Source organism: Sceloporus occidentalis, unplaced genomic scaffold (assembly GCF_023333645.1).
Source record: "Sceloporus occidentalis isolate IW3139 unplaced genomic scaffold, rSceOcc1.0.p SCAF_3, whole genome shotgun sequence".
Lineage (NCBI taxonomy): Eukaryota > Metazoa > Chordata > Lepidosauria > Squamata > Phrynosomatidae > Sceloporus > Sceloporus occidentalis.
Window position 1 is genome coordinate 125,153,584 of NW_028316983.1, and position 17,950 is coordinate 125,171,533.

The window sequence follows — 17,950 nt, forward strand, 5'->3', positions numbered from 1 at the left end:
TGCGAATTCTGTGAATTCACTTTTGTAACGAATTCACCAAAATGAGGAGTCACTTTGGATTCACTGCAGTAGCACCACGGAAGGAGTGCCCATAGAAATAGATCACATGTGATAACACATTCATGTTATGACATGAATTCGCATAGTTGGACCCGCAGTCACGTCGGATGTGAGCCGCAAAAACATCCAGAAACTTCAGTGTGATAAACTTCCATGTCAAGAAAATGCAATTGTCCTGTCAGTGATCTTTGTATATGAGCACTGTGAAAACTTTCCTGCAGTATCTCAAAGCTTTCCCTTTCTCAAGAAAATGTTGTCAGCAGCATCATCAAAGTACATGATGTATTGAAAATGATTAGAAAAGAGCTGAAGGGAGAACCCAGAGAGGAGAAATCCTCCGAGATGCCTGAAAAAGAATTTTCTGTCTCTACTTCACTGCAGCTAGATACAGCAAGCATCTAGCCCACTGGGAAAGGAAAGAACACACTCATTTTCCAGAAGGATTTCATTGAAGCATAGGTGCTGGCATCCAATGCACAGAATTCTTAATATCTCCTTTATCAAGTTCCACACTTGTAAAAGTTCTTTTGTGGAAGGAGTTTCATGAAGTTCAATAAATGTTCAATGCATGCTCCAGTTCTTCCCCTTTACAGTCCACACCCTTTCTGCTTCTGTCCAGCTGGAAGACATAAAGAATGTAGAAGCCAAGTCAAATGCTGGCCCCACCCTCAAATCTAATGCACCTTTGAAAGCTAGCAGGCTGATCTAATTCAGTTTAGTGCCTACAAGGTTGGTAAATCTTATTTAAGACTCCAGGCTTGGATTTTTTATCATTATCCATTCATACAAAATTTGGTATGTGGTGAGAATATTGTACCATAGTCTGTTAATAATTTTTATGAAGGATTCTTTTTGTTAGTCCATATCATATTTGAACCCCTAAATTGGTATTTCTTTCCAATATCTCTAGTCTGTTAAGATGATTTTTAATTCTGTTCCTATTCTTTGGGGTATTAACTCTCCCCACATTTGTCATCTGCAAATTTGATAAGCATGAATTCTATTCCATCATTTCAGTCATGGCTGTTAAAACACCAGGTCCACTGAAGCACCTCACTAGTCACTTTTTCTCCAGCATGAAGAGCAACTATTGAGTTCTGTCTGTCAACCCATTACTGAGCTACCTAACTATAACACTGTTTAACCCACAGTTCACCAGCTTAACTACAAAAGGGACTACCCATGTGGTCCCTTCCTACTCTTAAGATTCTATGATGTCATGAAATCTGATCGAGCACAGAGAGAACCCATCCTATGGCCTATTCTGGAAGTCAGGGTAGCAAATATGTTGTCCTCTTATGCATCAGAATAATCTTATAATAATCTTAATGTAAGTACAGTACTATTTGATCATAGAATAGACTGCCTCAGAAGAGGAGTGGAGTCTGGCGGGAATAGTAGATGAATCATATCTTTTCTGGGAACCACAGGGGCATCTAAAAGGCCTCCACAATTGGTGGCCACGGCAACATCTGTTGTTCAAAGGCAACAGCTTGCTTTTATCAGATCCATGTTGTACACACTTTTAGATGTCAGGGTTTGCCAGGTTTAACTTGTGACCAGTTAGACAAAATCAGAGCTCATATTATTCACATTATTTCCAAGGGCTTCCCTTAAGAAAAAGAAATTCTTTCCTCATGTGTCATTAACCAAGTGGTTGTTTTTATATAAGTTTTCCTTTAGCTGGCTAAAACTGTAACATGGTCATTTTATCACCCACTCAGTCCAAACTGAATATTTCCTTCATTTCATATGTTTCTCCATTAGTGTTTAGATTTGGTACTGATCAGATTTCTGGCTTCTGACAATTAGTTTTATGCTGGACTTTATTACTAAATAGCAAACATCCAAAGATTGTAGTTGCCAGTTTTTGCCATCTACTTTCAGCAGCAACACAGCACATATTGTCTCACTGCTAGAATCAGAAAAGACTAATCGTCACGTTTTCTTTTCTTATGTTAGTTCTTTCTATTGCACATAGCAACCAGTTACATATTTTAATCTATGAATTATTTTGAGCTTAACTGGTTAATTAAAAACATTTAAATTTATTTGATGCACTACAAAACAAAAGTGGTGCAATGGATGAAACAAAAGTCAAACAATGGTCAAATTCTCATATCTATATTGGGTGGAACTTAAAAGATGATCTTTTCCAATTTTTTATCTTCATTTTCAAACAGCCCATTATCTCCAGATGTAAACACAATTTTTAAATAGCAGGAAGCATTACAGGCTTGTATGACTAACGGTAGAATATGATTAAGTAATTTCTAACTTAAATCTATATTTTATAGTCTTTTATAGAACTTGCTGGACCTTATGTTTTTGGGTGAGTTTGACTTCCAGTAAATATCAGGATAGTTGAAATCACCAATCACTGCTACATCTCTCCTTTCTGAGTGTGTAGTCATCTGATTTAGAAAGGCACCAACCCATTTCTCAGTCTGACCTGGAGTTCTGTAGTAGACTCCCACCATAACATCCCTGTTGTTTCCCTCCTGTTTAATTTTTATCCAGTTGCTCTCCACATGGCTTCCAGGATTTAAGTTCAGGATCTCTTCACAGGTGTAAACATCCCTGACATATAATGCTACACCTCCTCCTTTCCTGTTTGGCCTATTTCACTTTAAAAGGTTATACCATTCTATTACTACATTCCTGTCATGAGACTTATCTCACCAGGTTTCAGTCATGTCTATTACATCATATTTGTTTCTGTGCTAAGGGTTCAAGTTCGTTTATTTACCATACTCTGTGCATTAGTGTAAAGACATCTAAGACCATGGGACATCCCCCCACAGCTCCCTGTGTAAATTTTTTCCTTTCTCACTCTTGGGTCCTTGCACTATTTACCTTGTTATCTCTATAACAGTTTGAGTATTATCTCTTCCCCTTGATGTCTTTTTAGATTGCAAGCCTGAGGGCAGAGAACCATCTTATTAAAAATAATAATTGTAAGCCACTCTGATAGCCTTTAGGGATGGAGGGCAGAGTATAAATACCACAATAAATAAATAAAGTACTCCTGCCTTCTAAAATACTGTCTCCCTCCCCCACATAACTCATTTTAAAGCCCTCCTGATCATATTTTTGAGACTGTTGGCAAAAACGTTTCGGCCAACCAATGTGATCTGCAACCCATCCCTTGCCAGAAGTACCCTTTCCATGATCCAAGAATCCAAATTTTTCTTGATGTCACCATCTCCAGAATCAGTTGTTCATCCCTGTTATTTTCCTCACCCTTCCTGGATATGGATCAGCTGGGTGAAGAGATGTGATGATAATGTGTGCATTCAACAGTTTCACCTCATAGACTTTTACAATATTCTGAAGGCTATGCCTTGCAGTGTCATTGGTTAAACAGCATGGGGGGCAAAACAGAATGCTGAGGGTCTCTAAGGGCCAAAGCTTTAAATAGGAGTCCTCAGCACCACCTTGTGAGTTTGCTTCTCCAAGAAAGACTGGAACCACTGCATAGCATTTGTGGTGGGATGCCCCCAATTCTCATCTCAAAGAGGCAGCCCAGAAGGATACTGTGGTCAAAGATATCAAAAGCCACTGAGAGGTCCAGCAGAATCAAGAGAGACACACTCTCCCTGTCCAGCTCTCTGCATCTGTCATCTGCTAAGGCAATCAAAGCTGTTTCCACACCGTAACAAGGCCTGAAGTCAGATTGAAATGGATCTAATCCATTTAATTTAGAAACTTCTGGAGTTGGGAGTCCACCATGTGTTCCAGAACCTTGTCCAACCTTGTCCTTGTAGGCCAGAAATGGGACTCCTGCCTTTTGGGGCAGCAGAGAACAGTCTGGATCATTTATGAGCCAGTCATGATGGTTCCCCATACACGTGGTAGTGTTCTGTGTTAATGAACAAAGATAGTAATTCTGTACTTGATAGCTAGTGTGGAATAAAATGTATTAAAAGTGCTGAGTTAAAACTGAAACTGTTATCATAAAAAGAGTTCTTATCTAATTTGCTGAGTGTCTTTAGACTTTCTCCAGGTCTAAGAAGAGAACAAAGACTGCACAGTCTGTTTTGTATTACATTTTTCTCTTTTTCTGAATGTGGCAGTTAACAGTACATGCATAGTTCATTTCTATTTCAGGTACTTATTATTTCACCTATCCAGTTGTATTTATAGTATACTAGAGCTCCCTCTACTGCTGTAATCTTTGATCCACTAGAAGGTAGGTGTAGATGCCGCAAGTAACTACTGTATATATGTGATCTTTCTTCACATCCACAGACATGTTCTTTCCACTCTCATTAAGTGGTTACAGATTCAGTACACATGCTCTAATCTTCTGCAGTCATTTCTTCCAATAAACAGTGAACACAGTTTGTTGCATGTCTTGAATTTTAGATGGAGAACTACAAGAAAGCTGCTCTGAAAATTATGCCAGGAAGCATAAGCTGGAGCAAAGCCTTCAGCCAACCTGCAGTGTTATCAAAAATGTCTCTGCACTAAGTGTGATGCTAAGAGTTAATGGAACAAAAAGTATTGACAAAAAAACTCTTAATTTTATATTATCTAGCTTAGATTCACATTTATAAAAACTTGGTTGAAAGCACTGCACCACAAATTTCTGAGAGATGTGAATAACAGCGGATAACTATGTTCTGATGTATGTTTATTCAGGAAGTTCAAATTTCATACATTCTTATCAAAATGCAACCTAAATGAAACTGTCCTTTTCTCCTAAACAGGTGTAAGGGTGGCTAGAACACAGGACAGGGCCTTCTCAGTTGTAAAGACCAGGCTATTTATCTTTTCGTATGGAGTCCAGTTGGCTCATTCAATCAGTGCTTACTGGATCAGTGCAAACTGGATCCCAGCAAAAATCTCATGGTTAAGAGTTTCAAAACCCAGTTTCCTGAAACACATAAGGAGTCTCTATGTGGTGTCTGAGGTAGAACACAGGAGAACCATTTGAACTACCTTTCAGTGGTGGGGGGATTACATACTCATATGAGGCAAGAGGTTATGCTGGCAGTAGTAATGCTGGAGGTGGCAGCCAGCAGTGGCCTCTTCCCAGCGGGAGTGGTGGAGGAGGTGGCAGAAGAGGAGTTGAGAGCAGCTTCACTGCCATAATGATCTGTACAAGTGCAAACCCTTGCAATGGTGACAGTCTGCAAGGGTAGATCCTTGCCTATCTTGGAGGCAGTGCTGAGCCAGCCAAAACTGAAAAGTAGTGTGACTTCATAGAGCAGAGAGGCAGGAGAGAGAAAATAACATAATAGATGAAGGCAGAAGTATCCATAGTTGTCTGCTGTAATGTACAAGCAATGTATGTGCAGTGTTTAACTTCTTTCCAGAAAACATCACTAACCTGCAACAAGTACAAATTGGTAGTTCTCTTGGAAGAGATGGTCAGTGCACTATAGCTACATGTTGAGCCCCTTCAATATATCACAAAACATGAGGACTTCCTGCATAGATCTCAGGGAGAACTGATCCTACAGAAGCAAAAAGGAAGAAACTCTCAAGGAAAATGAAGATGCCTGTAACAGTGAGGAAACATCCAGAAAGAAAGTCACTGTTAGGAGCAGAATAGAAAGGGAACCTCTACAACAAAGTAATTGCTTCCCACATTTTCAGGCTAGCAATAGTGAAGATGCTCCAACAGGAAACCAGAAACAGGGGATACTGTATTCCAGGGAAGGAGTCAAGGTAACCACCAACCACAAGAAGAAGAAACAAAGGTGCTGATGGTTGGGGATTCATTGCTCAAGAGTACAGAAACACTTGTGTGCCAGTCTGACAAGATGAATCAGGATGTGTGCTGTCTTCCTGGCACAAGTTTCCTGCATGTCATTGACAACTTATCAAAACTCATATTTGGATTAATTGGATTTTAGTATGTAGTTTTTAATCTTATACTGTTTAATCTTGTTTTAAGGGGGGCACTATGTATATATGAATGTATTTTATCTTGATGTACGCTGCTTCGATTGCCTGGCAAAAAGCAGGATAGAAATTTTAAAAATATTTATTTATTTATTTATGAAGAACACAAATCAGTGCCCCTTTCTCCATATTCATGGGTGTACCAATGGAATAAAGCTGAAGAGGTTTGAGGCACAGGTGTTATTTTCATCAGCTCTGCCAGTGAAGAATAGGGGACTATAAAGGGCAGGAAGATACTAAAGGTGAATGACTGGCTATGTAGGTGGTGTAGACGGGAGAGGTTTGGCTTCTGGGACCACTGTCCTCACTGTTTAGACAGAGGACTACTGGCTACAGATGGGCTGCACCTCAGAAAAACTGGGAAGATTGTCTTTGGTAGTGGCATGGCAATTTAAACTAAATTGCTGGAGGATTGATGATAGTTCAAACATCAGTCCAAAGGCAAGCTCTAAACACAAGGTTGTGAGGGAGAGAATGGGAGCCATGGAAAAACTGATAGGAAATTAATAGGTGAGAACAAACAAAACTTCACTAACAAGAGAGTTTGAGAACAAACAAGATGAGGTTAAAACAGCAATAGCACCTTCATTTATATACCACCTAAGCAGTCTCTAAGTGGATTACAACTGTAAGCTAATCGCCCTCAACAAGCTGGGTACTCATTTTAGCGACCTCAGAAGGATGCAAACCTGAGTTGAGCATGAGCCCTGGCAGGTATTGAACTCACTGCCTTATGGTTTGTGAGTGAGTGGCTGCAGTACAGGCATTTAACCACTGCGCCACCAGGGCTCATCTAATCCTAATCCTAATGCAGGAAGGGAAATATGGTTTTATAAACATAATGAGATTTAGTGGGATGACTACAGTGATTGGAATATTACAAATGAAGGCTACAACTGATTCAAAAAGAAAAGATGTGGCAAAAAGTGAGGGGGAGTAGCATGCTATGTCAAAGACAATTCACTTGTACAGAAATCTGTGATCGCAGTGGGGCAGTTGACAGTATTTAGGTAAAATTAAATAGAGAAATACATCAATGCAACATTATGGTAAGAGTTCATTACAGGCTACCAAACCAAGAAGGGGTGGTAGATTATGTCTTGCAGCAACAAATCTCAGCTATCTCAAAGATGCAAGAATTACTAGTTATGCAGGACTTCAATTACCCTGATATCAGCTGAAAGACTAACTGCTAAGCATAGCTTGTCCAACAAATTCCTGATGTGCCTTGTAGATAATTTCTGATTTCAAAAGGTAGAGGAAAGAATAAGGGGATCAGCAATCCTGGTCTTGATCCTAACCAACAGGGAGGAGCTGGTCACTGCAATGAAAGTAGTTGGTACTTTAGGGGCAAGTGATCATGCAATGCTAAAATTTGCAATTGTGGAACAGAGCAAAGAAGTGTATAGTCAAACATGGACCTTGGATGGCAGGAAAGCTGATAGTAGTTCAGCAAATTACTGAGAGAATATACTGAGGTAAGCAAGAGAAAAACTTCAAATCTCCAGGGTCAGAAAAACTGCATCCTGAAGTACTGAAGGAACTTGCTGATGTACTATGTGAACCACTTGTCATTATTTTTTTTTAGAAATCTTGGAGAACAGGTGAAGTGCCAAAGGACTGGAGAAAAAGAAACATTGTCCCTCTCTTCAAAAAAGGCAAAAAGAAGATGATCCAGGAAACTACAAATAAGTCAGCCTGATGTCAACAGAAAGAAAAATATTAGAATGGATTGCACAGGAGTCTGTCTGCAACTACAGTGCACCTGCATCATATGCGGGCTCGCTTTACGCGGCTTTCAGCATACACTGAAAACTGCACAGGGAGGAAGGGGCGCCATGTCCCGTAGGGACGAATGGGGCGTGTGCCCATGGTGCGCTCACGCCGCTGCGCCACCACATGCACAAGCCCCATTCATTTAAATGGGCGTCAAGCATACATTTATTTGTTTTATGCGGGGGAGTCTAGAATGGATCCCTCGCATAAACAAAGGACGCACTGTACTTTGAGAACAATGCAATCTGTAGGAGCCAGCATGGGTTTCTCAAGAACAAATTCTGCCAATTAATCTTATAATGTTTTTCAACAAGGTACTGTAACTAGTTTAGTAAATGGTGGGAATGCTGTGAATGCCATTTATCTGGATTTCAGCAAAACATTTGGTAAGGTCACCCATAATATTTTGATTAGCAATCTGATTAAAGGTGGAACAAAGGGAGCAGTGTCACTGAGGTAAATCATGTTGATTTATGGCAACTGCAAGTGAAGAGAGCACTTCCTGATGGTGACTGCAAGAGAGGAGAGCAGTTCTTTGCCCACTGAGCTGTACCCCCTGCCTTCAACGTATGGGAAGCAATGGTGTCATTCCACTTAGGGTGTCACTCAGTGTGGCCCATCCAAACACCCCTAGTGATTCCCCACCCAAGGAGACGGTGGTGAAGGGGAAAAGAAAACAAACTAGTTCATAATGTGCCTCAGCCAATCAACTTTCAGGGCTTTGACTCCTCTGTCCAATATGTGAGGCAAAGAGGGGTGTTATGAGAATGACACTGATGTCACAAAGGTGTATCAATTTCTCTAGAAGGGGGAGGTGCAGGCGAAGTGAGCACAGCCCAAAGCAGGAATGGCACTGCTGACACCAGAACGTGGTGGGGTGAGTGCTACTCAGTGGCCAACAAGAGTAGTTTGCTCACAGTGTTCTTGTCACCCCCTACCAGTGACACCCAGTACAATCCACACTCATCACATCCCCATACAAAGGTCACTGGATGGGAGCTCTGTCTTATGGTTTCATACATGCTTGGAAAACAATGCTCAAAGCATTGCCATCAATAGCTGCACTTAAAACTAGAAGGGGGTCTTAAGTACCTTAGGGATTTGTCCTAGGGCTATTACCCTTCAACATTTTTACCAATTATTGTTGTGGGGCTTGCTTCTCTGGATGTCTACAAAATGAAGCTGGACAGTTGCTGGGGTTGTTTTAGGTGGAGATCCCGCATTGAATCTCTTCCAGCTCTATGACCCTATGACTATGTAATACAGGCTTTTGCTGAGGAGCCAGACTAAACATGCCAAACAGCTACCAGTGGAAGTAAGCTGAGGAAAAAGGTGCAAAGCAAGAAGAGGTGAAAAAACTGGAACATTTTAAAAGCAGCTGCAGAAGTTGGATGCAGGGTATGCCACATATACTCATGTGATTTGAATTACATTACATATATCACTAACTGTATAACTGAATATTAAAGAATACAAATAAAATAAGCATTCATTTGTGCAGACTGAATGAATTTATTTTTAGGTTTCTCTTACCTACTGATGGCACAAAGTTGCAGTTTTAACACATATAATCTTCCACCATTCCACTCTGCAAATAATAATTATAAATAATGTACCTTATATTTCTGTTTTTATGTGAACCAGAAATAAATTATATTTACTTATATTTTTGTAATTGCATAATCTAAAATTCTCTGCAGTTTTCTTTAAATAAGCATGCATCAAAACTAAAATTAAAAAATGAAAAGTATCATAAAACTAAAAAGCAAAACAGAACTGACAGCATCCAAAAATTAAACTAACATAATTTAAAACTAAGAGGCCCAGATGAATAGACTGGTTCTGAGTGTCAAAAGAGTTATTGAACCTTTAGTGGTCAGAACTATAACCAAAATGAATCAACTTATGCTACAATATGAACATGATCAAGAATGTAACTAAAAATATACTGGCTTGATTCGCTGGTCTACATAAGGAATTTGGACAGATCTTCCTTGATTTCAGCTTCATCCCAAGGCCCATGAATGTTATCTTTAAACAGCTGCAACCTAATGAGGCAATAAGGACACAGACATGAGACTGAGACCAAGAGGAGGGCAAAAAGAACAGTACCAACACTGGAAATGGTCAGCAGACCCACCAAGGCAGACATAGCAAAAAGCAAGGTAACTACCACATAGCAGTGGGGAGTCTGGGCTTTGAGCTTCTTTTGTAGCATAGGCCACAGGGCAAATATCTGGATAGCAAATGTCACCATGACAAAGGCATGTAAGGAACGAGGCAACCGTGAGGCCAAACACACTGAGGCAAAGATGGCCATGTTGAGAGAGAGTGTACTGGACACAATGGCAGCATTGGCTCCATAGTCAAAGAAGATCAAGTGTCCTAACAGCATGAGGACAGACATAGCATAAATTGTGTCTGTGCTGATGGATTCTGTTAAAGTCTTCAATACTGGAGAGAAGCCATAGGTGAAAGCCACAAATACCACAGCATTCTTCAGATCAGCCCACCTTGTCCGGCCACTCTGACTTCTCCCTATTCCTGAGTCAACTGCATCAAAGCAGACATAACCAATTAGCGAAGAGATCAACCCAGCCCCAAATAACCATTGAGGAGCCAGCAGTCCCACATCCATGTACCACCAGATGACAACAAAGACACAGACACTGCACAGCTGTTGTATCACCACTCCAGATTCGAATACCACGGCCCAGTACTGGTATTTACGTGCATGGATATTTTTACGTAACTTCTCTAAAAAGCTTTGGTCCACATAGTTATCAGGAAAAGGCTGCCTCTTGTATAACACTTTCTGCCAGCGCTGTCGTGTGGTCCGTTCCAGCTGGAGACACAACATGATTCTGGTCAAACCACTGCCTTCAAGGCTCTCTTTTATGGAATAACGTCACCAAAGATGAAACTCATATCCACACTTCTCGCTCATTTTCCAGATGATTGCTGGCATCTAAAAGCAAAACAACTTAATTAAGCCAAGTTTGCCAAACCCAAGATCATGTAGGCAGTCCTCTTTGTCACAGATCACCATTACCGAGAAAAAGAAGAAAATGGGTACTGGGTACTGCTAGTTCAACCCCCCCCCCTCAATTTCATAATGGAAAATAGGGTTCTGAAAATAGAAAATTCAAAACCTGGGTCACATTAAATGCATTAGTCAAAAGAGAAGGACTGTCCTTTCCTCTGGTACTGAAGGCCTCACCACTTTTGAAAAAGCAGTCCAATGATGGGGTAAGGCATCTGACACCATCCGGCTTGGGAGGGAGTGAAAAGACATGCCCTGCACCATCGGGCCTATCCTTAAGAAGCAGAGCCCTCCCTCCAGTCCATCTGCCTTGGTCCAGGCCTCAGAGGGAGCGAAGAAATGCTGGACCTGATCCCCTTCCCCACCACCATTCCCTTCTCCTTTTGTGTTGTGTCTTTTTAGATTGTAAGCCTGAGGGCAGGGAACTGTCTAATTAAAAATAATAATTATAAGCCGCTCTGATAGCCTTTAGGGCTGAAGAGCGGGGTATAAACACCATAAATAAATAAATAAGGCAATCCAACTGTAAGCAAAAAATAACCATCACTCTGCCTTTCTGCTGCCCTTCAAAATGCAGAAGGTGCTTAAAAAACAAAAGACGGAGGCCTGTTAGAGACTGCCAAAATAAAGCTGCTTGGGGTCTCTTTGGAGGTATGCTATTTAAATGATGCATGGGTCCTAAGAGTCCGGAGGTCGCGCCAAAGCCACACTCCATTCCTAAGCACTGGAGGGCAGCTTTTGGTGCAGCTTCCGGATTCTTAAGATGTATGCATCATTTAAATAGCATACCTCCAAAGAGACCCGAAGCAGCTTTATTTTGGCAGTCTGTAACAGGCCGGAGTGACAGAGGAGAACTTTCTCCAGAGGAATCCCTTGAAGGCTTCCAACTCCTGTCACTTCAAGAGGAAGCAGAGACGTGAGCAATGGAGAGAAGGCCACAACTGTCTTTACATTTTCTTTCTTGCGCACCATGGCAACAGATTCACCTGCCACAACGCAGTTATGTCAGTTTCATACCATTTTAACCATCATGAATACAACCTAATGACTCTTGGAATTTGCATTCGGTGAGTTATTTAGACTTCTATAGTTTTTTGTGGGATTTTTGGGCCATGAGGCCATGCTCTAGAAGAGTTTATTCCTGACGTTTTGCAGGCATCTGTGGATGATATCTTGAGAAGATGCCAGCCACAGCTGCTGGTGAAATGTCAGGAATAAGCTCTTCTAGAACATGGCCTCATAGCCCAAAAACCCCACAAAAAACTATGGATGCTGGCCATGAAAGCCTTCGACTTCATATTTAGACTTCTCTTGCTCCTTTCCCTGAACTGCAGTTTCCTTAAGTGCACATCTACATTACACAATTTAACAGATTTAATTCACCAATCCCTCTTTTTCCTTGGAATGGCCTGTAGTTTAGGAGTGGACTAGAGCTCTCTAGGGTCAAGTACAAACACTATGGATAAAAGCATGACTAGCATTTGTTTTTTTCAGTCAGGAAATTCTTGCCTGGAAAGAACAATCTGCAGCAAAACAAAATGAATCATAGAATCAGAGAGTTGGAAGAGACCCCAAGGGCCATCCAGTCCAAGCCCCTTCTGCCATGCAGGAACTCTCACTCAAAGCATCCCCATTGACAGATGGCCATCCAGCCTCTGTGTAAAGGCCTCCAAGGAAGGAGACTCTGAGGGAGTGTGTTCCACTGTCGAACAGCCCTTACTGTCAGGAAGTTCCTCCTAATGTTGAGGTGGAATCTCATTTCCTGGAGATTGCATCCATTGTTCCTGGTCCTGTTCTCTGGAGCAGCAGAAAACAAGCTTGCTCCCTCCTCAATATGACATCCCTTCAAGTATTTCAACAGGGCTATCATATCACCTCTTAACCTTCTCTTCTCCAGGCTAAACATCCCCAGCTCCCTGAGTCATTCCTCATAGGGCTTTATGGTTTCCAGACCATGTTAGTCTCCCTCCTTTGGACAAGCTCCAGTTTCTCCATGCCCTTTCTGAGTTGTGGTGCCCAGAGCTGGACACAGTATTCCAGGTGGGGCCTGACCACAGCAGAATAGAGTGGGACTATTGGCTGAGGGCGCCAATCTCAGCACCTCAGACCTTTTAGCACAACACATTGTTATAGTGCTGCTATTCCACTTTACTGCTCTGTCTGCCTCCTGTTGCATTCTGGGAGTTGTAGTCCAGTGAGGCCTAAGAGCTCTCTGGCTGAGGATTCTAAATGCCCCTCCTTAAACTACAAGTCCCACAATGCAACAGGAGGCAGACAGAGCAGTAAAGGTGGAAGAGCAGCACTATAAGAGCGCAGTGCGACAATCCACGTTAAGCCAGCACTTAACCGGACCTGCGGGGCCAGTCTCTCCCTCCATCGGGGTTGGGAAGGGAGGGCCTACCTCTCCTCCGCTCTTATGGCCTTCCAATCCAAAGAGAACCCTTCCTTTCTCTGGATAGAAAGGAGCGGGCGGAGCATCTTCGACCCTCAGGTTGTTGCGCCACGCCTCCATCCAGCTCCGGGGGCGGAGCCAGGAGGAGCAGGAAGAGTGGAGGCGTGGCCTTCGCGTCACGAGCGCCTGTTCCTGGCCCTTAATGTCCCGGATGGAAGAGGAAAGGCGGAATTCAGAGGGGAAAGGACCGCCTCCTAGGAGACTTCCGCCAAAAGAAAGCAACGTCAGGGCGAGGCTGGCTCCTTGACTTCCGCCCGAAAGACTTATAGGGCGGAAGCAGGGCCTCTCCGGAGGCGGAAGTGGGCGAAGCGCCTGCGTTTGATCCATTCTAGCCGTACATCTCTTTGATTCTATGGCGGCCCATTCTCTCAAAAGAACCTCAGCGCCAGCGCCCCCTTGCGCTGATTTGCGGAGGCTGGCAATCTTGAGGCGCTGCTATTCCACTTTAACTGCTCTGGTTGCCACCTCCTGTTGCATTGTGGGATTTGTATGCCAGTGAGGCCTCAGTGCTCTTTCTCTCTCTCTCTTTGGCTGAGCAGGATTCGCCCGATTCTCTTCCTCTCATATAAGGCCAGCCCTGGAAAGCTCCAGCCCCTTCTGGCCAGGCTCCTCCTGGGAATTGTAGTTCCCTAAATGGGATGGAGCCTCTGCCAGTCTGACCCCCCTTTTCCAGGACAAGGCGGCCTACATTCCAGGCTTCTCCTGCCCAGGAGGAATCCCCAAATGTCTGCCATTTTGAGCATGAGTTTAGATTCCTATTAGTGTATTTTGTTTTCTCTTTGGTCAAGAACTACATTTTCCTCCATCTCCTCCATTTTGTGGTGCTTGGTTGGCATCAGAGTTAAGACTTTACTAGGCAGGGTGACCAGACGTCCTCCTTTTCCAGGACAAGGCGGCCTATATTTCTGGCTTGTCCGGGAAGACAATGTCCCCCATTTTGACCATGACCTGGGACCAAAACAGACTGAAGAATTAATCCAGTTGAGGCTCGGTGCTAAGGAATCCTGGGAGTTGTAGTTTGTTGTGGCACCAAAACTCTTTCTGACAGAGGCAGCTATACGCCTCAAACAACTACCAGTTCCCAGAATTCCATAGCACTGAGCCAGGGGAGTTTAAGCTGCGTCAAACTGGATTATTTCTGCAGCGTGTTTTGGACCTTCAAAGCATGGGTCGATGTCTATATGAATACAGGGTGACCAGGTGTCCTCCTTTTCCCAGATATGGCCTCTATTTCAGCTTTCTGTCCCCCGTTTTGAGCATGGCTTTGAAGAATGAATTTACATTTACGTTTCCCCTCAACAATGTCCTCCATGTTGTGCTGCTTGTCCTCCTTAGAGCATCTGCCCCCCCCCCCCCCCGGCATCAAAGGTAAGGCTTTCTGAGGCAGGTGACCAGGCGTCCTCCTTTTCCAGGACAAGGCCTACATTTCTGGCTTGTCTGGGAAGACAGTGTCCCCCATTTTGAGCATGGCTTTGAAGAATGAATTTACGTTTCCCCTCAACAATGTCCTCCATGTTGTGCTGCTTGTCCTCCTTAGAGCATCTGGCCCCCCGGCATCAAAGGCAAGGCTTTCTAAGGCAGGTGAGCAGGCGTCCTCCTTTTCCAGGACAAGGCCTACATTTCTGGCTTGTCTGGGAAGACAGTGTCCCCCATTTTGAGCATGGCTTTGAAGAATGAATTTACGTTTCCCCTCAACAATGTCCTCCATGTTGTGCTGCTTGTCCTCCTTAGAGCATCTGGCCCCCCGGCATCAAAGGCAAGGCTTTCTGAGGCAGGTGAGCAGGCGTCCTCCTTTTCCAGGACAAGGCCTACATTTCTGGCTTGTCCGGGAAGACAGTGTCCCCCATTTTGAGCATGGCTTTGAAGAATGAATTTACGTTTCCCCTCAACAATGTCCTCCATGTTGTGCTGCTTGTCCTCCTTGGGGCATCTTCCCCCCCGGCATCAAAGGCAAGGCTTTCTGAGGCAGGTGAGCAGGCGTCCTCCTTTTCCAGGACAAGGCCTGCCTTATTTCAAAAGGTCCTCCATTTTGAGCCTGATTAAGAAGCATGAATATAGGAGCATTTGTAGCTTTTAGTTTGCAAGGCCCTACATTTTTGTGGTGCCTTGTCTGTCCTCCTTTGCAGTGAGGACACTCGGTGGCCACCTTCTTAGTCTGCGTCTGCATGGCAGAAATAACCCAGTTTGAGACCGCCTTAACTGCCACAACTCCCTCCATCCTATTGGTGTCCAGTATCAATCAAGACATCGCTGAGCAATTCCCTTTCCTTGTCTCCATACACTTTAAAGGAGTCATACAGAACTCTCCCAATGGCTTCCAACTCTAAGCGCCATTTCCTTCTCCAGAGAGTCCTAGATGCATTAATAAATATAGATCTCGGGGGAAGGAATGCGGAGCGACTCCCTCCCATAAAAGCCCACGTGTTCTGGGCTGTGGCTCTGGAAGTATCCTGGCTCGGCCATGGAAGCCACTGGGAGGCCTTGCGAGAGTGCGCCTGTCCCAGGGCCCCGGACTGAGTTTCACCGCCGAGCCGGGGCTAGAACCCTTCCTTCCAGAGCCATACCCAGACGCTTCCTCCAATGCGCCACGGAACACTCTGCGAAAGGCTCCGCCTCTGCCCCCTATTTATACACATAGCCACGCAACGGATGACGCGGCAGGAGCAGACGTGACCAATCAGCGCGACGAACCCCTTGGACGTCACAATGCCGAGCTAAGCCCCGCCCCAAATGCTCTCGGATATTCTCTCTCTCTCTCTTCCCTTACAATGGCTCAGTGGCTGGAGCACGTGACTCGACCCCTCTGAACTCCCCCCTTGTGCTCACGCTGCATGGAACATTCCAAGGAAGGTGGCCAATAGGAGGAGGGCAAGAAACCTTTCTGGATCTAACCAAGCGTCACCCAAAGACCGAGGGGGGGGTGAGAGTGGGAGGGAACGGAGGACAGAGGAGGAGAGGATCAAGCTCTATTGCCAGGATTGCTTTCCTAAAGAGTGGAGGAGATGCCTGGCCTTTCTTGGCAGCATAGAAGGAGGACACGATTGGAGGCACGCAGCCACTGCTGGAGGGAACAGAGCCCTGCTTCCAGATCGCAGACCCACAGAAAGAGCCTTTCAATGCCTATTGAAGTTTGAGTGCAGCTGACTTGCCAACTTGGGAAAAGAGGCTGTATATGTTACAAAGAAGAGACAATTGGACATTGACTGAAGAAAACAAGCATTGTGTTGGAAAGCCCCAAACTGAAAGGGAATGCCATCCAGTGTTTCTGAAGAACATGGATGTTTTATTTGATGAGGTCCCCTTGTTCAGTCTATGGCTGCATCCACAGTGGAAAAATAACCCAGTTTGGGACCACTTTAAATGTGTCCTGGCTCAAGGCTATGGAATTCTGGGAGTTAGAGTTTGTTGTGGGCCTCTGAGCCACACAACAAACCGCAACTCCCAGAATCCCATACCTTTGAGCCAGGACAGTTAAAGCCGTGCCAAACCGGGTTATTTCTCCAGTGTGGATGATGCTAGGCACTAATTTAGAACCAGAACATCTTTCCTGGCTTTAGATGGAACTGAAGCATAGAGCTGAGCATTATTAACATCTCACACTGAAAAAGATGAAACCCAGGGGTTCGCTATATGCATTAACCTTTTATTTGTTGTTGTTAACTGCCCTAGAGTCATCCTCTGGATGAGGCAACCCCAAGACACCCTGTCCTCCGCTGCTCTGCTTAGGATCTGTAGATTCAGGCCTCCCTGATTGAGTCTATCCATTGAGTCTATCCATCTAGCATTATCATCTTTTCTAGTGAGGCATGTAGTCTCATGATGGAGAAAAGAAGGTTAAGAGGTGATATGATAGCCCTGTTTCAATATTTGAAGGGATGTCATATTGAGGAGGGAGCAAACTTGTTTTCTGCTGCTCCAGAGAACAGGACCCGGAACAATAGATGCAAGCTGCAGGAAAAGAGATTCCACCTCAACATTAGGAAGAACTTCCTGACAGGGCTGTTCGACAGTGGAACAGACTCCTTCCTCAAAGTGTAGTGGAGTCTCCTTTCTTGGAGGTCTTCAAACGGAGGCTGGATGGCCATCTGTCAGGGATGCTTTCATTTGGATTTCCTGCATGGCAGAATGGGGCTGGACTGGATGGCTCTTGTGGTCTCTTCCAACTTTATGATTCTATGATGTGGCCAAAGCCTCTGTTTCAACCTTTTGTCTTCCAGATGTTGAATTCTACTCTGATCCACTAATTTTAATAGCTGGTGACATGAATGCCAGATTGGGCTTAAATAATTACACAATAGCTGAGAAATTGGGTTTATCCCCCGAAGATCCAAACCTCTTTCCAATTAGGAATTCTAGGGACCAGGATATCAATGAATCAACTCCTTCCCCCTCTTACATTTAAATTCCACCTATTCCTATGTAATGGGAGAGACAGAGATCCTGAATCAGACCTGTTTATATATATATGTCCCAAAGGGAAAAGTGTGACCGATTATTTAATTTTTTACAAGCAGCCATTTCATTGTTTGTAAACTGGTCAGATCTGAGAGCGAACATATGCCAACCCAATTATATATTTTGCTTTCTTTAGACTAACATGCCCTGTGATTAAGAGCAGTTTAGGGAGTTGGGCATGTTTATTCTGGAGAAGAGAGCAATGGATTCAAACTATAGGAAAAGAGATTCCACCTAAACATTAGGAAGAT

General features: G+C 43.7%; 1 protein-coding gene across 2 annotated transcripts; it reads right to left on the bottom strand.

The window, feature by feature from the left end:
• Positions 1–593: 593 nt before the first annotated feature.
• LOC149316708 (phosphatidylinositol N-acetylglucosaminyltransferase subunit C-like) lies at positions 594–13,685 on the bottom strand. 2 transcript variants are annotated; one of them, XR_016280518.1, is made up of 3 exons: positions 13,194–13,685; positions 9,283–10,717; positions 594–679 (listed from the first exon to the last, which is right to left on the bottom strand). XR_016280518.1 is itself a non-coding variant. In XM_089516077.1 (2 exons), the coding sequence occupies exon 2, from the start codon at positions 10,607–10,609 to the stop codon at positions 9,716–9,718; it is 894 nt and encodes a 297-aa protein (XP_089372203.1). In that variant the 5' UTR covers positions 10,610–10,717; positions 13,194–13,685; the 3' UTR covers positions 9,242–9,715. The 2 variants fall into 2 exon arrangements, 1 of the variants encoding a protein (XP_089372203.1); XM_089516077.1 differs by lacking the exon at positions 594–679 and having other exon boundaries at positions 9,242–10,717.
• Positions 13,686–17,950: the final 4,265 nt, after the last annotated feature.